This window comes from Heptranchias perlo, chromosome 28, assembly GCF_035084215.1.
Source record: "Heptranchias perlo isolate sHepPer1 chromosome 28, sHepPer1.hap1, whole genome shotgun sequence".
NCBI lineage: Eukaryota > Metazoa > Chordata > Chondrichthyes > Hexanchiformes > Hexanchidae > Heptranchias > Heptranchias perlo.
Window position 1 is genome coordinate 33,744,791 of NC_090352.1, and position 21,491 is coordinate 33,766,281.

A 21,491-nucleotide genomic window follows, 5' to 3' on the forward strand; every position below is an offset into this window, starting at 1 on the left:
GAATGATTCAAACTTGAATGGCATTAATAGGCCATCTTAATTCTATCCCGTAGGTGACTAGTGTTGACCCATTACACGGTACAAAGCCTGTGATAGTCAAACCATTCTGTTTGTCCCTGGCGCTAGCCACACAGTGTGGTGATTGTGAGATGTAATTTTGGATTACACAGGGAGCCTTGTGTCAATACTTGTTATAATCCATGACAGTTATACTTCCTTGTTTGTTTTCTGTTGACTTTTGTGGCATACTTTAGCCTAGTTACAGCACATTAATGACATCCTTGCAGAGTTAGTGAGCCCATTCTTAAGGGGGCCTATGAACCACACAGTATTAAAATAATGCGGCATTTTAATTCAACTCTCTTGTGCTGTTGCGCTCTGACTCCCCCAGTCATGCCGTCAGCAGGCAGTATTTCCAGGGGAGGAGTCTTGCTTGTCAACAACACAGATTAAAGATACAACCACAAGAGGCCAGCAGGCCTAATTCGCGGGTTTCCAGTTCTCCGGCCATTGCTTTTTAATGAGCTGAAAATCGGGAGCGCCCTGATTCAGCGGCACTCGATTCTCTGATCTCTGGTCCCATCGAGGGGAAATCCGGGCCGGATCTCCCAAAATGTCCCCTAACATTCCAAAAAAATAAAACCAAAATGGGAGAAAGCTCGATAATTAAATTGATTCTCTGATTATATAAAAAGGGAGTCTGATGGTAGGGCCCCTCTCCTTTAAAATGCTTTTTTTATTTGGACACAGTAGGTTATTCCACCAGGAGTGTTATTGGGTGTTATTACAAATGGTAGCGTGTTTGTTTTAAAAGCAGAGGGGACGAAACCCAAGAGAAGAAGCCATTCATCGCATTATACTCTCCTCTCCAGTTAATTAACACCTCTCAGGAGGTTGCAGCTTGGCTTTGAATTCTCACCTCCCCGCCCCCCCCGAACGTAAAGATGAGTCTCCTGATTTCTCCTGGTTTGTTGATTATATGATGTGGCAGAGGAGATTCAGGTACACATTCTGTGTGACATCATTTATCCAGAATTCTTAGCCAGAATATTGTTCACCCGGCCCATGGGAACGAGATACACAAATGTGTGCAGTTCTGACAGGATACATAGAATTTACAGCACAGAAAGAGGCCAACTGGTCCAACAGGCCGGTCTTTATGCTCCAAACAAGCCTCCTCCCTCCCCTACTTCATCTAACCCTATCTACATTTCCTGCTGTTCCTTTCTCCCTCATGTGTTTATCGAGCTTCCTCCGAAAAGACATCTTTGCAGTTCGTCTCAACCACTCCATGTGGAGGCGAGTTTCTCACCACTCTCTGGGTAAAGAAGTTTCTCCTGAATTCCTAATTGGATTTATTAGTGACTATCTTCTACTTATGGCCCCCGAGTTTTGGACGAGGGGAAGCATTTGACAGATTAGAGGGAGGGTCACAGTGCTTGAAGTTGGACACGCCAATCATTTATTTTAGTCTTGCTTCCAGAATGAGAGTCATTGGGGAAATAGCCTCAAACTGCAGTTTGCTGCGTGGTGCATTGCACTTCCTATCTTAGGTTGTCAATCAACCATGTGGGCAGGGCTGGAAACCATGTGATCTTGGAGCTATGTGATCCAAGCAACACCCACAGCGCTGACTGACGTCTTTAAAGGCAAATGAATGCAACGAGGCTTTGCATTGCTATTTATAGCTCGATAACAGATGGAGGGAAGTTCAAAAAAAAAATATGCATGTACATTTTTATTGTTTTAAGTAAGGGGTAATTTTGGAACTGCATCAGAATTTGAATTAAAGAAAGTAATTGGTTCCTGCAGCTTTTTTAGACCGAGAGAAAAGTGGATAATGTGCAACGGAAGGAATGATTTCAGTGCCAGGGTTTAAATCCCCTTTAATTACTGTCCCATCAAAGCAGTCCTGTCATGACGTCCATATCCTGATGAATGGCTTTGTGCAAAGGCTGTGCTGACACTGTGTTGTCTCTGGGCTTATTTGGCATATTGGTTCCAACCTGTTGTAGGGGAAAAAAACACACACACTTAAGCCTGCACGCTCGCTTTAATGTTCTGCCAACATACCTCTCCTGTGATCCTCCTTAATCATCGCCTCAGATCGCTCCCACCACCAGTGACAAGCCTGTACCAGTATGGCCACCCCTAGTGTTGCGCAGCTCAAAGGCGCTCTCTCCAGACATGGCTGCGAGTTTGGAAGGAGCTAACCTATCACATTACATCGAATGTACAGCTCAGAAACAGGCCATTCGGCCCAACTGGTCTATGCTCCACACGAGCCTCCTCCCTCCCTACTTCATCTGACCCTATCAGCATATCCTTCTATTCCTTTCTCCCTCATGTGTTGATCGAGCTTCCCCTTAAATGCATCTACGCTATTCGCCTCAACTACTCCTTGTGGTATTAAGAGGACATTCTTGGGTGTTAAACCGCGTACAGCGTAGCTGTGCAAAAGTGTCGCCTACCTTTTATGCTTTACAAAGGTCTTAGTGACAACACGGTGACAGAGACTCTGTACGTGACCTCGCCACAGACCAGTGTCTGCAGTATTTATTATATATCCAGGTAGCACCTCTTCATACTGTCCTCCTCTTTCCTTATTGGATGTTTGGGTTTCATGCTGTACAAATGAATGAGCCTCATTTATTATATTTAGATATATATATATATTTATAATTTGTAATTATATTAAGAATAATCATCCACCTCCTGTTTCATTAATGATTTAATTTTTAATTTTTTTTAATTGCGATTTCTTGGGGGTTTTTTTCCCTTTTGGGGTGATCACACCATTAATTTCTTTTCTTATTTCACTTTTCAGACTGTTTCCAGATTTCACAAGATATTATTTTTATCAACTAATTTTTTTTTTGTTGCAAATTAGCAGTGTTAATGAGAGCCTGAGTGGCTGGCTGTGATTAATTGTTGCCTTTTGCTGTAATAATCACTAATAATAACTGCCTGGGCCCATCACCTCTTATATATATTTTTTTTAATTATTTTTTAAAACACATTCCATCAGCTGTCCACCATTTTGCTTCCAGCCTGATTTAGTTGCTTCTAATTTAAAATGCTTGCTTTTTTTTTTGCTGTATTGTATAAACAGTTGCTTTTATGTCGCTCTCTTAGTTCCGTTAATCATGGACAGCATTGACTATCTAGTTTTGCGTTCACTGAACGACCCCTCCCTTCTCACAAGGTTTCAGTTTTTTAAGAAGATTATTATTTTTAACGGTCCCCAAACTTAAAATTGCGGCTATGTATTAAATTCGCCACAACCGTTCAAGAGATTTTTATGAATTAAATCAAAAGTTATCTCCCCGCAACCCCTACTCCCCAGTTGGTAAGTCCATTGTGGAACTGAGCCTTTCCAGATCTGGAAGGACCCCTTAGTTCGATACCCAGTCTGAATTAGCTGATAATCAGCTGGCTGGAGTGAGCCAGGGTGACTGGATGTGAGCAGTTGTTCCTCTTTGCTGTAATAATCATGCTACAATTGGCCCTTGGTATCCCGGACTAGGGAAGGGATTAAATTTAGCCAGGGTTCACCCTCTCCTACACGAAAGAGTGCATACATGGGTTTCAGACGTGGGCAGTATCCGGTTCGACAGTGATGCTCTCCACTGTCGAATAGCCTGTGCATTGCCTAGACCCGTGTGTTGCATGGCCACTTGGTGGCTGGTCTTATTGAACTGTACCCCAGCATGAGTCCGTGCCTTCAGGAGAGGGGGATTAAAAGCTGTGAGAACTTTGACCTGTATTTGAGGGATTATGCCATAACCTTCAGGGACATTTTAAGAAGAAAAGAAAGTACTACATGAAAATTTGTGAGAAGTGTGATGTATGTTAGGGATTAATTGTGTATTTAAAGAGAAGTCTCCCTTTTCTTGGCTTACCTAGGCTGTATGTTATAACTATGAAAGCAGGACATGTTGTTAATCATACCATAAAACTATATAAAACAAGATGGCTGCTTGCTAACCATGTTGCCCTTACAGTGGCGCTGCTTCCCTTAGCAACAAATAGGTGATCATACATTTTCACAAGTAGAACTTGTGACTTTTTTTTTTAACTAGTGTAAACGAGCAATGAAGAAATAGGACTAAAATTATCCATATTCTAAGCAAAATCAATTATTTTGGTTGGCAAAATTATTGTTACCCAAGCCTTTGGGTTGAGTGCTCCAGACGAGCTTGCTTCTGAGCACCTCACGACTGGAATCCAGTTCAAAAAAGTATTGTAAAACTGAATGGAGACAGTCAGATTCTTCAACCTTTACTGAGTCCAGTCTATATAAGCCAGTGAAAGGAATTCTTTCTTAACTTCATTTTTTTGAAGGTCACTTAATTAATAAGTCACGGAAGCCAAACAAGCTTAAATTATCACGTCACTCTGTTCCTGTTAATTAAACATGCTTGATGTAATTAATTGTATAGCTTGAAATAGTGTTGAAGACACTGGCTTTTTACTCTGTATGTTTTTTTTTTGTAATGTTAAGACACTGGCCTCCTTGTTGCTTCATATTCTGTGACAGCAAAACCCTGAATACTGATTGTTGCTTAGTCTGAAAGTGTTTGAGTTTTTTTTCTTTCTGTTGTGGATTAAAATGGTCCCTTTTCTCACTTATCTGTAAACATAGCTCCTATGTTCTGCTTTAAATTTTCATTTTTTTTTTCTTTTTTTAAAAAAAAAACTGAGCATATTTTGCTGTACGTAATTTAGACAGATAAATAAAGAGAATTTCCTTCAACAAATCTCATGCAGTGTGTGTGTGTGTGCGCGCTCCTCTGTTTTAACTGCAGTTTTTTTGTTTTTTGACCATTTAACAGGCAGTAGCCTTCCCCCTCCCCCACTTTCAGCATCAATCCGACAGTCCAGGCCTCACTGGGTTCAATCTGCAGCTTGAGTTGAGTTTGCCTCAGTAAGGCTGCTACAGTTCACCTTAGTGTCTCTAGTCTAGAGAAGGAGGTAAGAAAAATCAGCCAGGGTTCCTTCCCCTCTCCCCTCCCCTCCCGCCACGATCAATCAGGTGACCCATTCGCATCACCCCCACTCTCCCAGCGGGCTCACTGTGATGCTCTCCATGGTTGAATAGACCACCAATGCCTCCCGTCGAGGCTCACACGGGAAGATTGGCCACTCGTGCGAGACGCCAGAGTGTGTCTGGCACCCGTGAAATTATATCCCAACGTGGGTAAACACCATCAGGAAGGGCGAGGTGACCACAAGATATATCCTCGTGCAAATAGATTCTGTGTAATATTTCCAGTGCCTCATGACCTATAGAAACGGGTCCCACTCAAGAGGATGAAATCCTTGTCAATAAACGGCACCTGCCGCGAGAGATGTCCGTCGGCTTTGAAACCGGGTGGGTGGGTCATGGCTGTACCTGCTCTGAGCTGTTATACCCCTGGCAAAGCCTAAGCTGAGGAGATGTACAGATAGTGAAATAACCGGCCTCTCGCACTGCCACTGCAATCTACTTAGTATCTTACTGTTGATTGCAAAAAAAAAAGATCAAAATACTGCAGGAAGGAGGTCAGCAAGTTAGGTGTTGGCAATTTAAGGATTCTGGCGGTTTCGAGACCCTCTGATTTGCCGACGGGGCAACTTTAATCATCTTTTGGATGACATCCATTTTTAAAACTCGCAAAAATGTTCTTTCCCTCACCGCTGGCGATTCAGCACACCTATTTCAGACAGCAAGTATCCCACAGTGCGTCACCGAATCTGGTTTACTTTGGGGAATTATACGGCTGTTAAATGGTTAAATCTTAGCAAATAACCAATAAGCACCATTCTTCACGCTAAATTTGACCAAATTCACGCTGAATTAAAGCTTCATTTGAAGTTGAAATTTGATAGTTTATTTAATCACTAAACAAACACCCTCATCAAATCTTGCATGAACTTTACTTGCATGAAATGAAAATTGCTTTGTTTGGAAAAAGAGCAATGCTCGTGTGTGTGTTTGTGTGTCTGTGTTTTTCCTGTTTTTCCTTTCTTCTGACCCCTACGTTTTGATTTTCATGCAAGCAACAGTCACACATGTTACATGCTTACAGGTTTCTGTGTCTCCCTGTGAAAGGACATGAGGTCCTCCTTGTCCTACCTCTCCGGCATTTCATAAGGTTTCAGGGACTCTGGCATCTTAAAGGTTTGCAGTCCAGGCGGTTTGTCAAACTATTTGTATCCCGGCAATTCAGAATACTGTCCTTTACTTGCACCCATGGTATGCACAGAAATAAAGTACCACAGCTGGGACACAACTGAGACTGTTAGCTTAATAATATCAACACTGGTCCTTAGCCCGCTGAATAAACAGGAGATTCCACACATTTACACGGTAGCAAACAGTGAGGAGGAGATAACAGACTTCAGGAGGACATAGACAGACTGGCGAAATGGGCAGTCACATGGCAGGTGCAATTTAACGCAGAGAAGTGTGAAGTGGTGCATTTTGGTAGGAAGAACGAAGAGAGGCAATATAAACTAAATGGTACAATTTTAAAGGGGATGCAGGAAAAAGAGAGACCTGGGAGTTCACGTACACAAATCTTTGACGGTCGCAGAACAAGTTGGGAAGGCTGTTAAAAAAAAAAGCATGCGGGATCCTTGACTTTATAAACAGAGACATAGAGTACAAAAGCAAGGAAGTTGTACTAAACCTTTATAGGACACTGGTTTGGTCTCAGCTGTTGTATTGTGGCCAATTCTTTAGGAAGGATGTCAAGGCCTTAAAGAGGGTGCAGAGGAGATTTTCTAGAATGGTGCCAGGGATGAGGGACTTCAGTTATGTGGAGAGACTGGAGAAGCTGGGGTTGTTCTCCTGTGAGCAGAGAAGGTTAAGGGAAGATTTAATAACAGTGTTCAAAATCATAAAGGGTTTGGATAGTGTAAATAAGGAGAAACTGTTTCCAGTGGCAGGACGGTCGGTAACCAGAGGACACAGATTTAAGGTAATTGGCAGAATAACCAGAGGCGAGATGAAGAGAATTTTTTTTACCCTTTGTTATGATCCGGAATGCGCCGCCTGAAACGGAGGTGGAAGTAGATTCAATAATAACTTTCAAAAGGGAATTGGATAAATACTTGAAGGGGAAAAACCCTCAGAGTTATGGGGAAAGAGCAGGGGAGTGGGACTAATTGGACAGCTCTTTCAAAGAGCCGGCACTGGCATGATGGACCGAATGGCCTCCTTCTGTGCTGTATCATTCTATGATTCTGTGATTCACAGTGAGTGACCCTAACCCTGCTGATTAAACAGCAAACTCTGCACTGTCACCCTGCTGGATAAACTGGAAACTCCACACAGTGAATGGCCCTTACTCTGAATAAGCAGGAGCGCCACATAGTTGCACAGTAAAGTAACCTCTAAACAGGAGCTCCATATAGTTAGCACAACAAACACAAGAGTACTTCAAGGCAACGTGAAGCACATGAAAACCTTGTTTGCCATGTGCAAGGTCCTGAGGACATGTTGGATTCTGCGGAGTGTCTGGGGTGCTAGATTCAGCAGCGGCCTGTGCTGCACGAAGTTGGAGGTCACTTGAAGCAGAAACCGCCCGCAGCCACTGTGTTAGTGCTTGAGAAAATGAACATTGACGCTCCCAGTGCTGAGAGTGACTTTAGTGCAAGGCCCAGGTTTTTGGGGGGGGGGGTGCCGGGGGAGGGGGGAGGGGGGGCGCGGAAGAGGGAAAAGAAGGAAGAAATAAAAGCCGCAGCTTCCGACAACAGAGAATTGTAGTCAGCAGCAGGGTAATAGCTGCTCCGTTTCTCATTCAGGGGTCAAAATGAGGCTTCCGGTGTATGTTTTAATCAAAGATTCCCGTACGCAGGCCTCTTGCACTCTTCCCCATTTAAGTTATTGTTAACTGGATGAATACTTGAAGAGGAAAAAATTTGCAGGGCTAAGGGGAAAGAGCAGGGCAGTGGGACTAATTGGATAGCTCTTTCAAGGAGCCAGCACAGGCACGATGGGCTGAATGGCCTCCCCCTGTCCTGTATTCTATGATTCTATGATATTCACACACGCACACTCACAGCAGGGCTCACTGGATAGAATTGGGAGCCATGAATCTTTTTATAGCATGTTTCCCTCCTCTGCCTTCTCCACTGCTGCTCCACTGGGCAGGAGAACACCGTCTCTGATGCCTGTGCCATTCAGGAGGTCTGGAAGGCCAGCCTAAGTGGCTCATCCTATGTTTGTTCTCAGCAGGAAAGCAACTGACCCAACTGAAACAGGGGGATGGTCTCGTAAAGAACCACGGAGGCACGGCTGCCTCTTGCTTTTTTAAAAAAGTTTCGCTAATAGAAACTTCTCGACTCTTCAGAACAGGCGTGATACCCTCCTGTAGCGCGCGCACTAAGTCTCGTGTAAGTAACCTGCTAGCGGGGAGAAAGGGCGAACAGCCAAAGCTGGGAGAGGCTTCATGTTTACATGTAACCCGACCTGGAAAATACTCCTATTATCCAGTAGCTTTTTCAAACAGGGGAGTGGTGTCCATCATCAAAAGATCACGAATGTCAGTCAAGACTAGGGTTGGGAGCAAAGAGCCCAGTTATCAAAGTGCTGAGAGGTTCCGTCGATTATCATAACCAACCCTGCATTTGCCTTCGGCTTATTCTTTCAACACAAGCTCCCTTTCTGTAGGTTCTTATGTTGCAAAGAAATTGTATCTCTTCCTTTTGGATCTTCTATGTTGCCATGCTCAAAACTGTCAGCAATGTCCTTCACACTTGGCTCAGTCTCCAAGCAAAGCAGAGCATCTTTATCTGATGGTCCACCAGCCCGCTCAGTTCTTGCGGTGACTGCATGAAGGTACCTGCTCTCTGACCGCACCCCTTCTCATTCATGCATTTAAAAGAAAGGATTCTTGAAATAAACAAACAGCTTAACCTCCTCCAATCCTACAACCACCCCCCGAACTCTCCATTCCTCCGACTCTGACCTTTTGTGCATCTCCACCCAACCCACCCCCCTGCCCCCCCTTCGCTCCACCATTGGCAGCCGTGCCTTCAGCCGCCTAAGTCCCACATTCTGGAATTCCCTCCTTAAACCTCTCTGCCTCTCCATCTCTCTCTTCTCCTTTAAGGCCCCCCTTAAAACTCACCTCTTTTGACCAAACTTTTCGGCACCATTTCTATTATCTCCCTCTTTGTCTCGGCATCCATTTTTGTCTGATTATGCCTCTGTGAATTCCCTTGGGGCATCTCCGCGCACACATACCCATCCCACCGCCCAGCCTCACTCTTTCAAAGTGGTGGGACAAGTTGAGAAATAAGCATATGGGATCGTGGGCTTTACAAAACAGAGGCATTGAGTACAAAAGCAAGGAAGTTATGCTAAACCTTTATTCATCACTGGTTAGATCTCAGCTGGAGAATTGTATTTGATTCTGGGCACCACACCATAGGAAGGATGTCAAGGCCTTAGAGAGGGCGCAGAGGAGGTTTACTAGAATGGTACCAGGGATGAGGCACTTCAGTTATGTGGAGAGACTGGAGAGGGTGGGGTTGTTCTCCTTGGATTAGAGAAGGTTAAGGGGAGATTTGGTAGAGGTTTTCAAAACGATGAGGGGTTTTGATAGAGTAAATAAGGAGAAACTGTTTCCACTGGCAGGAGGGTCGGTAACCCGGGGTCACGGATTTAGAAAAACTGGCAAAAGAACCAGAGGGGAAATGACGAGAATTTTTTTTTAACGCGGCGAGTTGTTCTGATCTGGAACGTGCTGCCTGAAAGGATGGTGGAAGCAGATTCAATAGTAACTTTCAAAAGGAAATTGGATAAATACTTGAAAAGGAAAAAAATCGCAGGGCGGTGGGGAAAGAGCGGGCGAATGGGACTAATTGGATAGCTCTTTCAAAGAGCCGGCACAGGCACGATGGGCTGAATGGCCTCCAGTGCTGTACGATTCTAAGCGGCAAGGCACAGAGATGGGAAGTGAGCCGAGTGTCAGCCCATGGGAGTGTGGCAGGATGCCTCTGGTTCTTTTACCAGTTATCTTAAACCTGTGTCCCCAGGTTACCAACCCTCCTTGTTACTGGAAACAGTTTCTCCTTATTTACTCTATAAAAACCCTTCATAATTTTGTGAGAACTCCTACCCAGCGAGTTCCCAATCTTGCCCAGGCTGTCGGTGGGACGGGCTGACCAGAGATCAGGGAGGGGGATGGAAAGCTCTCTGTAGAACTTAGCGTGCAGCACTATATTTAATAATGTGCATGAATAACCTGTTCCACGCTGCAGTGATTAGTCTATTTACGAGCATGAATACCGTCGAAGTGAAGGGGCTGCGAGCTGCACTGTACTGGACCGCCTAGGGAGACATGCTCGCTCTGTACTCAAAGCAGCAAGGCATGATAAATAAAGTACTTGTCGCTGCCCTGGGTTACCCGTGCAGATCCGAGCAGCAGGCTCAAGAATGCAGGGGCCTGGGAGGTCGGGGTGGGGGGCCCGCTACCCGTCAATTAAAGGGGAAACCAAGGAGGCGAATACAAAAAAAAAATCAGCGCGCGCAAAAGCCTGCCGAGGACTGAGCGATCAACAATAGGATCAGATGGTGGGCCTTAACGAGAAGGCCGCAGCGTCGTAACAAATACGTTACGCAGATGTCACAGATTTTCTAAATTTGACATTCGCTTCCCCATGTTTTTGCATCACTTTAATACCTCCCCCTGCAGTTAGTTCTGAAGAATGTGTCGACAAGTTATGGGGAAACCCAGCTGACAACATAGCGTTAAGGGGTGGAGATGGGGAGGCAGCCATTGCTTGTTCTTCCTGCAGTGCCTTCTGAGCAGCACGACCCTTTTGTTTTTAGTTGCTCGTTCTCCCCCGATTTATTTTATAAGATTTCCGCAAATAAAAGTAGCAGAAAAGCTGAATCCCTCCCAGGTGAAGGGACAACCGCAAATGCTGGAAATGTACAGCCGGTCAGTAGGCATTTGAAGGAGAAAGTTGCTGATTGGGTTGCCAACTCTGGTTGGATGCGTTCCTGGAGGCTTCATCACATGACCCCTCGCCTCCAAACTGCCCCGCCCGGTCAAACAACCTTTTCTCTCCCATCTCCAATACTTTTAGAACTACAAAATACAAAAATGTTCAATGTGTGATGCCCCCTATGATTTTTCTCCCGGGTTGTTGCCCGCAGCAGTGTCCTGGAGATTAATCTTTAATTCCTGGAGACTCCAGGGCAATCCTGGAGGGTTGGCAACCCCTAGGTACTGATGTAACTTTGCATCCAAACTGGCCAGAATTTGCAAGGGGGTGACTCTGATGTAATCCCTCCCTGAATGCATTGTGCATGGGGTATCTGCACCCCCCCCCACCACTGACGATGAGCAACTGCAGAAGAAGCTCAGTCTCTCCCCTCCCTCCCGCAGAAACACATAGTCAAACCCAATGGAAGAGGATTTTGTTCACTAATGAATTATTTCAGTTTTAAGTAAGATAGCAGATACCCCATGGTGTTGCTTCTGGTAAGTCTTACAAATATGCTGTTTTATAACAACAGGACCATTATACCGCATAGTCCACAATGTATTATTCTGCTGCTGAGTGTAAACTAGCCTCACAAAGTCTTATTGCTGTAAATATGAATATCTTGAGGTCAGCTAGAGAGCAATTGCTGTCAGGTATTTCTTGGGGTGATTGCAGGAAGTGATTGGCCTTTTTTTCTCCTTTTTTGAACTTTTTCTTTTTTAAAGAGTGTCACAGTGATTTGTATGTGCATCACCGGAAGTGTGATTGACATGTCTCTCAACATTTTGTTTATACTGGCAAACGGTTGTAGTTCTGCTCAAGGTAAGTCAGAGGATGGGGTCTTTGGGAAGGACAGGACTGTTACACCATGTAAAGTGGATCGTTGGCGTGTGTCCCTTTAAGACTAGAACGTGCAAGTGTTCTGCGTTTTTTGTTAAACAAACGGTGGGTCCCATTAGAGACCAGCCTGCAGGTGAGAACCCGGACTATGTTTGACAGGTCAACTAAGAATGTGCAGACATTGTGGCACTAGGTATGCTCTTGGAGCAAGGGAGCTGAAACACAGAATGTTACGGTTGTTCTACGTAATGTGGGAAAGAGAACTGTGTGCTGGAGGTGGAAAGTGTTGCAGGAAATAAGTGTGTCACAAGAAGTGCACAGGACGACCTGGCAAATCGGATCGTGCATAGTTTCAAAAGGACAGGAGCGTTATACCTGTATTGCACAATATATTATTCGGCTGCTAAGGTGATGCTGTTTCCCCTCAAGGCTACAATGTCTAATTGCTGTTAAGTAAGCACTGGGTTGTGGTTAATAAGAGTTTAATTGCTCTTCCGGCAGCAATCCCTGATGAAATACCTGACTTTTGACTGCCAAAGTCAGTCAGAGGTTACAAACAGTCTAACTCCTGCGTCAGTAAGGATTTTTTTTAATTGTCTGTATAATTCCAAATGACTGCCTTTCTTGATACTCTTTTTAAAAGTGTGACACAGAAATTTGGAGTGGAACACGTGAAATGGGATGGACACGGACACACACTAGAAAAGTACCATTTCTTTACTATAATGCTAGAACATTTCCTGCGGCGTTGCTCATGATAAGTCAGGTATACGCTGTTGTATTAGAACAGGAATGTCATGCCAGGTAATGCATTATTTTGCTACGGTGGGACGGTGTCCCTTTAAGGCCACAAAGTCCAATTGTCAAATTAGTAGACGCTCGGGTCAATCAGAGTTCAATCGTTGTTTGGCGAGGGAGCTTTACCGATCGGAACGGGTTTGGCGAGGGAGCTTTACCGATCGGAACGGGTTTGGCGAGGGAGCTTTACCGACTGGAACGGGTTTGGCGAGGGAGCTTTACCGATCGGAACGGGTTTGGAGAGGGAGCTTTACCGATCGGAACGGGTTTGGAGAGGGAGCTTTACCGATCGGAACGGGTTTGGAGAGGGAGCTTTACCGATCGGAACAGGTTTGGCGAGGGAGCTTTACCGATCGGAACGGGTTTGGCGAGGGAGCTTTACCGACTGGAACGGGTTTGGCGAGGGAGCTTTACCGACTGGAACGGGTTTGGCGAGGGAGCTTTACCGATTGGAACGGGTTTGGCGAGGGAGCTTTACCGACTGGAACGGGTTTGGCGAGGGAGCTTTACCGATTGGAACGGGTTTGGCGAGGGAGCTTTACCGATCGGAACGGGTTTGGCGAAGGAGCTTTACCGATCGGAACGGGTTTGGAGAGGGAGCTTTACCGATTGGAACGGGTTTGGCGAGGGAGCTTTACCGATCGGAACGGGTTTGGAGAGGGAGCTTTACCGACTGGAACGGGTTTGCCAGTTTTAGACAGTAGGTCAGAAGAATCCAGCATTTTAAAATTGTTTTATGTCTTAACAAAGTGCGACGTCTGTTTCTCTGCGTACCTTTTTAATTTATATATTATATATACATACAAATTATATATGTGTATAAATATATATATATATATATATGTAGAGAGAGAGAGAGTTGGATAAATATACATTTAGGTTTCAAAAAGTTGCTAACTTCGAAACTACTCTTTTTTTTTAGAAAATATACTAAATTATAGTCAGTTTATCTGACAGTGACCTGACTTGCTGCCAAACAGTGCAAGCCCTTCCAGTAGGCCGAGCAATATATGCGACCTCAGCCTGTTAAGATACGCTGAACCTTTCGATGCCCGATCACAGGAGGGAGGGGGGGGGGGGATCAGGGAAGGTTCAGCTTCACCAAGTGTGACCGTGCACAAACAGTGCAGTTTTCACATTGACCTTCAAGCTGGGAAGGTTCTTCCAAGGCCATTTTGTTCCCGTTGCCGGAGCAACGGCAGCGACACCACTGTCTGGCCAAAAGCAGCTGAATCCCCAGATAAACAAGAGTTTGCCCAGCGATGTCCTGCTCAGATAAGGATCTCTTATAGATTGGATAGTGAGGAGCGACTAAATGAGTAATGATTGGTTTCCAACACATCAGTCCTGGTGTGTCTGCAAGATTGTGGCATGTAATCAGTGGGTTTTTTTTCTTTCAAATGATATCACGCTCATTTTGAAACAATCTATAAAAGCCTGTGTGTGTCTGAGGGAGACTTAATTAACTTTTTAAGTCCTGGCGATGGTTACAAAAGAGCTGGACAAATAGCAGATCTCAGCGAGGTGGTACGACATTTGGCCCTGGCGTCCCCTGGGCTGAGGAAGAGGAGGGTTACGGGACATGCTTCCTTTATTGAACAGTCTCCAGTGACAGCTGGCGGAACGTGCACCCGTGCGGATGTCAGGTGAAGACAGGCTCGGCCGTGATGCCCCCCGTGGTCAAATAGCCTCTTGACACTCACTACTTCAGCTCACGGGTGAAGAATGGCCGCTTGGCTTTGTTTCTGGAGGGCCGTTGACAATCTGCGAAACCTGTAGTCTGGCACGAGTCACCTCCTGCGGTGGGGAGGAGAAGGGGGGGCGGGGGGAGAGAAAAACTTGGTTTAAGAGGCCTCGCTCTCAATTCCGAGCCTCACTCCATACCGGGAGCACAGATCAGAGAATCCCTTATGTTCCTGCTCGTTATGTGCGTTACATACCCAAACCATTCCCACAAACAGAATTCCCGATCCAAGTAGAAACTATTTCCAGTCACTGAAGCTGTTTCTCGTGCAATGCATTCCCACATTTCCCCTGGAGAACAGTCCCCTTTTGCTCCTTTAAATTGATGTCCGCTGTGCTCGGCCTGTTGTACGGGGTCAGTATTTTCCCAGTATTCCCTATGTTTCGGGAGGTGGGGTGAATTTACCTGGGATTTCCCCTGGAGATGAGACACTTTCCCTCGTTCCTTGTAATCATCCCCGTCCGCAGTAATTGTCCCGAGGCAAGAGGCTGGTTTCGGACGGGTGGCACCACAGTGACCTCAGGATGCCAACCGCCCTGTTCCCATGTGCCGGCCTGAGGGAGAACCAGTGAATCCAGCAGAAGGTTTGTACGAACCATGAAGAGGTGGGTCTCCGCTGGCCCCCTTTATGTTTCCGAGCGTGACAGACGGAGGGAGGACCATGAATTTTCCGCAGCTACAATTTTTAACCTATCCGGTTCCCCTTCAGCCTCAGACAGAACGTGAGGCCTAACATGCCAGGCCCCAACAGCCCAGAGACCACAGCCTCTGAAATCCTTGCGATTCCAACACCACTGACTCCAGACAGACTCTCGAACAGTGAACACATTTTAAAACAAAAATTAAAACAGAAATAGACAGTTTCCTAGAAGTAAAGGGAATTAGGGGTTACGGGGAGCGGGCAGGAAATTGGACATGAATTTAGATTTGAGGTTAGGATCAGATCAGCCATGATCTTATTAAATGGCGGAGCAGGCTCGAGGGGCCGATTGGCCTACTCCTGCTCCTATTTCTTATGTTCTTATGAAACTGACTTTTCCCCGTCGGGGTTGCCAACTCTGGTTGGATGTATTCCTGGAGGTTTCATCACATGACCTCTGGCCTCCACCTCCCCCCACCCTCCCGCCATTGGTTGCTTGACACATCCTTCCCACGGCCAGTCGGAAAGCGAGCGCACTCTTTATTACCCGATTTTGACTACCAGTCAAACAGCCCTTTTTTCTCCTCATCTCCGATATTTTTTTTTAGAACTAATGAACTGAAGTGTTCAAAGAGAATTGGGAAAAAAAAACTCACCATTTTTTTTTTAATGGCCCTATGATTTTTTTGCTGTCAGCAGCGTCGTGGAGATCGACCTGAAATTCCTGGAGACTCCAGGACAATCCTGGAGGGTTGGCAACCCTACTTCCCCATCGTTTTAAATCAGAGCCTTTGTTGAAATTCAGCAACCAAGCGGAGTTGATGTCGTGCGTCTCTGTTGCGCAGGGTTTGAGGTTGAGAGGGGGCTGGGGGAGTGAGGGGGCAGAGAAGGTCACATTCCTCTGTCACGCAGAATTATTAAGACACTTAACCAAAGGCTCGTCATGCGTAACTACAAAAAGGCTGAGCTCTGGCCTTGATTGCTGGCCCTCGGTGAGAACAAACGGGATTGACGCAATTAGGGAAAGAGAGAGAGAGGAACCCGAGGGAGTCATCAGCTGGAGCTTCTGTTTGAAAGATTTCTCGGTACAGTTACGCCACTTAATGCTGTCGGATCCCATTTCCGCGCCCTTTTGTGAGCCAGTAATGAACGCTGCAGGAAGCTCTAAGCTATCGTGGCACCTGTTTTGGTAGCTGCTAATTTGTCTTTCTTTTTTTTGTCCTGATCAACTCTCTGTTAAAAGGTGCCCGAGATTTTACTGCAGCAATCGGGCTCCTGCTTCGAGGGCTCTCGCGTCGCCACGGTTACGCCTGGGCCGGCCAATTCAGAGTAGGCCTCAAGGGCACCCTGACAATTTGAGCAGCTGAGTGTTTGACTCCCCTGGTTTGCTCCTCCCCTCCCCGCCCCCCCCCACCGTGGCTCACTAGCTACGTGCGCTGCTCCGTGTCGCTCGAGCGCCAAAGACCACCAAGGGGCCGGGCTCAAACCTCTCGGGTTAGCTGACGTCATGGGGATACAGTTAGTCTCAGTGCCCCCTGGGCTAGAGAGAGGAAGGAAAGAAAACCAATAATCATCAGCCTGTCCTGCTCCCTGTCTAGTGGCCCCCTGATGGAGAGTGCACTCGTGTCAGGACAGGATCAGCTTGTCTTTGATTTCCTCCACAGTTGAATAGCCTGCCAACACGCACTGCCATTGGACATTGGCCACTTGGGCGAGGCATCAAACAAAATGTACTCCAGCATGATCGAGCAGCATTAGACTAGGAGGGGCGAACAGGGTAAGGAGGAGGGGGGGATGGGGTGTGGAGGGGGAGGGCAGCTGGAATTACACACACATACAAATACACGCACGCACACAAATATATATATACACGCACACATATATATACATTTACATGCACACACATATATGTGTGCATGTACACACATGCATGCACGTACACATATATACATACATGTGTACACATATATACATGCACACACACACAAACCACAAGCACACATTTCATATATACTCACGCACACACATATATATGTATATACATACACAGGCATGCATGCACATGTATACACGCATGTACACACATATATATACATATTGACGCAAGCACACTCACACATATACACGCACATAGACATGTATATGTATATATACATATACATGCACGCACACAGGCACGCAGAAACACACACACACACACACACACACACAGATGCACACACACACAGACAGATGCACACACACGTGCAATTTTCCAATCTCAGTTGCCTGTTGGGTGGGATGGGGAGGTGTGGACCACACCTGGTCTCTTTAACCTTGGGGTGGAGGGGGAGGTTCAAGGGATGAGCCACCCAGGACTCTGCTCCTAGCAACAGCTCAAGAGCCGCAATAACAGAGGCAGAAATGACCGGGAATGAATACTTCAGAGCTGCTTAAAGTGTGAGGCATCGTAGAAGACTAATTTATGTCTTGAGGGCCATCATTTTAGTCCGTGATCATTTAAGATCGATTTCCTCAGTCTTGCTCAGAGCACAATCATTTCTTATGTAATTACTGTGTGAATGAGCCATCGATGGCCACAGATCCAGCTTCTAACACTCTTAATATCTAATATCCGCTAATATTAACAAAACCAAATCATCGCTGGCTAATGTGCTGGTCTCAATGTCTATTTTCTTGGAAGCTAATCTGTGGTTCGTGGTATTTAATTTAGCGACAGTGAGAGGAAAGTCCTCCCGTTCTCTTTACCTTACGGTGCAGCAGGAGCCCTGACAGCTCTCTGACATAGAGACCTTTTCATTTATATAGCAGCTCTCTCAGAAACATCTCGCCTCAGAGACAGCAGCTTACTTTGCATTGCAGTGACCGTTGCTGTCTGGGAAAATGCAGCAGTCCCCAATACGCTCCCACAGAGATGAATGAGCAGTTTGTTTGGTGCGTCTGATCGAGGGAGGAATGTTGGTCAAGACATCAGGGAGGGCCTCCGACTCTTCATCGGATAACGCTGGAGGACACTTAATGGGCCACCTCAATTACCAGTGGTTTAACATCTGGAAGGAAAGCACTCTGTTACTGTATTCCTTCCCCCAGAGGCACAAACATACAATTGTGAGGAAACCTCTATTGTTCCTCCCTTATTCATTGGGACAAAATGGCAGATTTATCATCTTATGATGCAACCATTGTATTTAGATGTCACTGAACACATGTCCTGAGGTGATCCAACCGACCGGATTTGACGGGGGAGTTCGTGCCACATCAGCCCTGAGTTTGAAGCGCCTCAGTGTTGAGTTGATCGTTTGGTGCAGTCATTTGGTGACGGGACCTTTCAGCACACTTTGACAACACTTCGTATTGTAACATTCACCCAGTGAACCAGTGACTTGTCCAATGTCAGAAAGGAGACTCTGCATATCCACACATGTGCACACGCTTATTACACATGCACACGCTTAATACACATGCACATGCTTATTACACATGCACACACTTATGCACACGTTTATACACATGCACACACTTATTACACGTACACGCTTATTACACATGCACACTTATGCACACGTTTATACATGCACGTGCTTAGACACGCACATGCTTATGACACATGCACACACTTATTACACATGCACACACTTATTACACATGCACACACTTATGCACATGCTTATTACACATGCACATGCTTATTACACATGCACACTTATATGCACATGCTTATACATGCACGTGCTTAGACGCACACGCTTATAAACGCACGTGCTTACACGCACATGCTAATACACGCATATGCTTATACTCGCACACGCTTATACATACACGGTTTTACACATATGCACACACTTTTACGCGCACACGCTTACACACACGTGCACACACATTCATTCACTCATTTTTTAGTAAAGGTCCCTGGATTGGCGATATGGAACCCTACTTTTATCCCACCCTCGGCCAAACTTGCCGCGGCCTATTCTAAAGTCCCAACTGCCTCCCCGGCTGGATACTCAGCACTCAGGTCAGGGATCAAACCTGGTCTGTACGGCAGTGCATTCACCCTTAGAGCAGCTTGGGCAGTGTGAAAGTGGGAATTGTTGACGAGCTAGCAGCGCAGCGCTGAAACCCTGTTTTCAAGGACATTTCCAGCGCAAAGTGAGATGCTTAGATCAAGGCCTGCTGACAGAACAAAGACCTCTTTGTCCCCCAGAAAGGACAGGGTTAAAGATTGAAGGCTTGGTTAAAAAGCAGTGTCTCTTCCTCCGAATTTCCACCTTTAAGGCTTATGTAGGTCAGCGGATGAGATTCAGCGAGTGTCTTTAGCAGACTCTGACTGAGGCCTACCGTACTGACACTGTCACTGAGCTGAACAACAGACTCGGGAAAGCTTTTTGAAGCTGCAGAGCGATTCTATTCAACTTTCCACTCGGAAACCTGAATACAAAGCCATAACCTTTTCAGAGGCTCCTTGACACTGGGATTGTGTCCGTGCCAAGAGGCTGCATTTCTATCAGATAATGAGAGGAGGAGACAGTATCCCTTTCATAGGCCTGAATAGATTGAATTCGATCAGTTCCGTGCCTTATCCGGTAGAAATAGTGTCATTATTACAGACGTAGGTTTGCCCTTTAAGGAGCTGTTCTTTTGAATTTGGGCCGATGGTACGGGTGGGGTGAACCCCAAAGCCAAGGGAACACGAAAACAGGGGACAACGACATCAGCAAACGACACAAGAACCAAAGAACGAGTAAGAAGCAAGGACCAAGACGACCAAGGAAGAAACAAGGCACCAAGAAGCGAACGCAACAGGAAAAAGAACGGGCCCAAGGGCCCTTCCCCTCCCCTTCGCAAGACCAGGCAAAACGAAACACAAGACGCAAGAGAACACAAGACAACTGCCACGAACAAGACCAGAGCCCGGCCCCGACAACGGACCCCGCAAAGACCCGAAAAGACCCGCCCGGACACAAGACCAAAAGGACCACAAGCGCCACGTGCCCCCAAGATCCCCGGCCCCGACCCTCGACCCAACCCCCCGCCCCCCCCCACTCCCCAACCCCCTCCCCTTCCCCTCTCCCCTTCCCTCCTCCCCTTCCCCCCTCTCCCCTCCCCCTCTCCCCTTCCCCCTCCCCTTCCCCTCCTTCCCTCTCCCCTTCCCCCTCTCTCCCTTCCCCTCTCTCCTTCCCCCTCTCCTTCCCCCTCTCCCCCTCTCCCCTTCCCCCTCCCCTTCCCCCTCTCCCCTTCCCCCCCTCCCCTTCCCCCTCTCCCCCTTCCCCCCTCTCCCCTTCCCCCCTCTCCCCTTCCCCCCTCTCCCCTTCCCCCCTCTCCCCTTCCCCCCTCTCCCCTTCCCCCCTCTCCCCTTCCTCCCTCTCCCCCTTCCCCCTCTCCACCTTCCCCCTCTCCCCCTTCCCCCCTCTCCCCTTCCCCCCTCTCCCCCTTCCCCCCTCTCCCCCTTCCCCCTCCCCCCACCCACTTCCCTCATTCTTCTTTTCTATGCCTTTGCCTCCACATCCTCTTAACTTGTCGATCGAGTTGATGATGAGATTTGAGCCACAGGATAGCGATGAGAGGCCAGTCCACACTTGAATGGCTAGTCACACGGGCCCCCGTGTTCACCCAGGGCCCGAAGCAGAGAAGGGCATGACGGCGAGCCCACATTCCGTGAGTCTCTTATATACAGGCTGTTACAGTAATGGACATGGGGGTTCAGCTTCTAGGCCTGTGTGTCCGCTCTAAAGCCCAGCGGGCCCTGCTATCGCCTTGGATTTCTCCTGCTGGAACATTGCCGGCCTGGGAGGGCTCTGAAAGGTCACCCTGTCAGGGTCGGAACAGGAAAAAAAAGAATGAACTTGCATTTATTTGGCGCCTTTCACGACCTCGGGACGTCCCAGAGTGCTTTACAGCCAATTAAGTGCTTTGGAAGTGTAGTCACTGTTGTAATGCAGGAAATGCAGCAGCCAATGTACGCACAGCAAGATCCCACAAACTGCAATGTGATAATGACCAGATAATCTTTTTTTTTTTAAGTGATGTTGGTTGTGTGATTAAATATTGGCCAGGACACCGGGGAGAACTCCCCTGCTGTTCTTCGAAATAGTGCCATGGGATCTTTTATATCCACCCAGAGAAGGCAGACAGGGCCTCGGTTTAATGTCTCATACGAGAAACGACACCTCCGACAGTGCAGCACTCCCTCAGTACCGCACTGGGAGTGCCGGCCTTCTGATTCAGAGTGCGACCAACTAAGCCACAGCCAACACCTAAGAAAGATCTGTTAGTATCAGCAGTGAAAGGTATATACAGATTAATAGGCACTTCCATTTAAAGTTTATATGTGGCCCTTGGGACATCTAAGTTGCCCATGAAAACAGAATGTTTGGACACATTTTGCCTAAGTTCTTGTCGACTTCTTGTGTGGGGGAGAAATCTATGGATGGACTTTTACTGATCTTAGCCTAGAGCTGTGGCCATTGTCCTTCAAGATGGCTC

General features: G+C 46.7%; 1 protein-coding gene across 15 annotated transcripts in view; it reads left to right on the top strand.

The window, feature by feature from the left end:
* Positions 1–21,491, top strand: part of msi2b (musashi RNA-binding protein 2b) — a 474,084-nt gene that overhangs the window by 371,114 nt on the left and 81,479 nt on the right. The window contains exon 11 of one of the 15 annotated variants that reach the window (XM_068008427.1): positions 2,828–4,724. The exons of the other annotated variants lie outside the window; for them this stretch is intronic. Coding sequence (XP_067864528.1) covers positions 2,828–2,868 — 41 coding nt within the window. The 3' untranslated portion in view covers positions 2,869–4,724. Of the gene's footprint in view, positions 1–2,827; positions 4,725–21,491 lie in introns of those variants that run through there. 15 annotated transcript variants of the gene reach the window in all.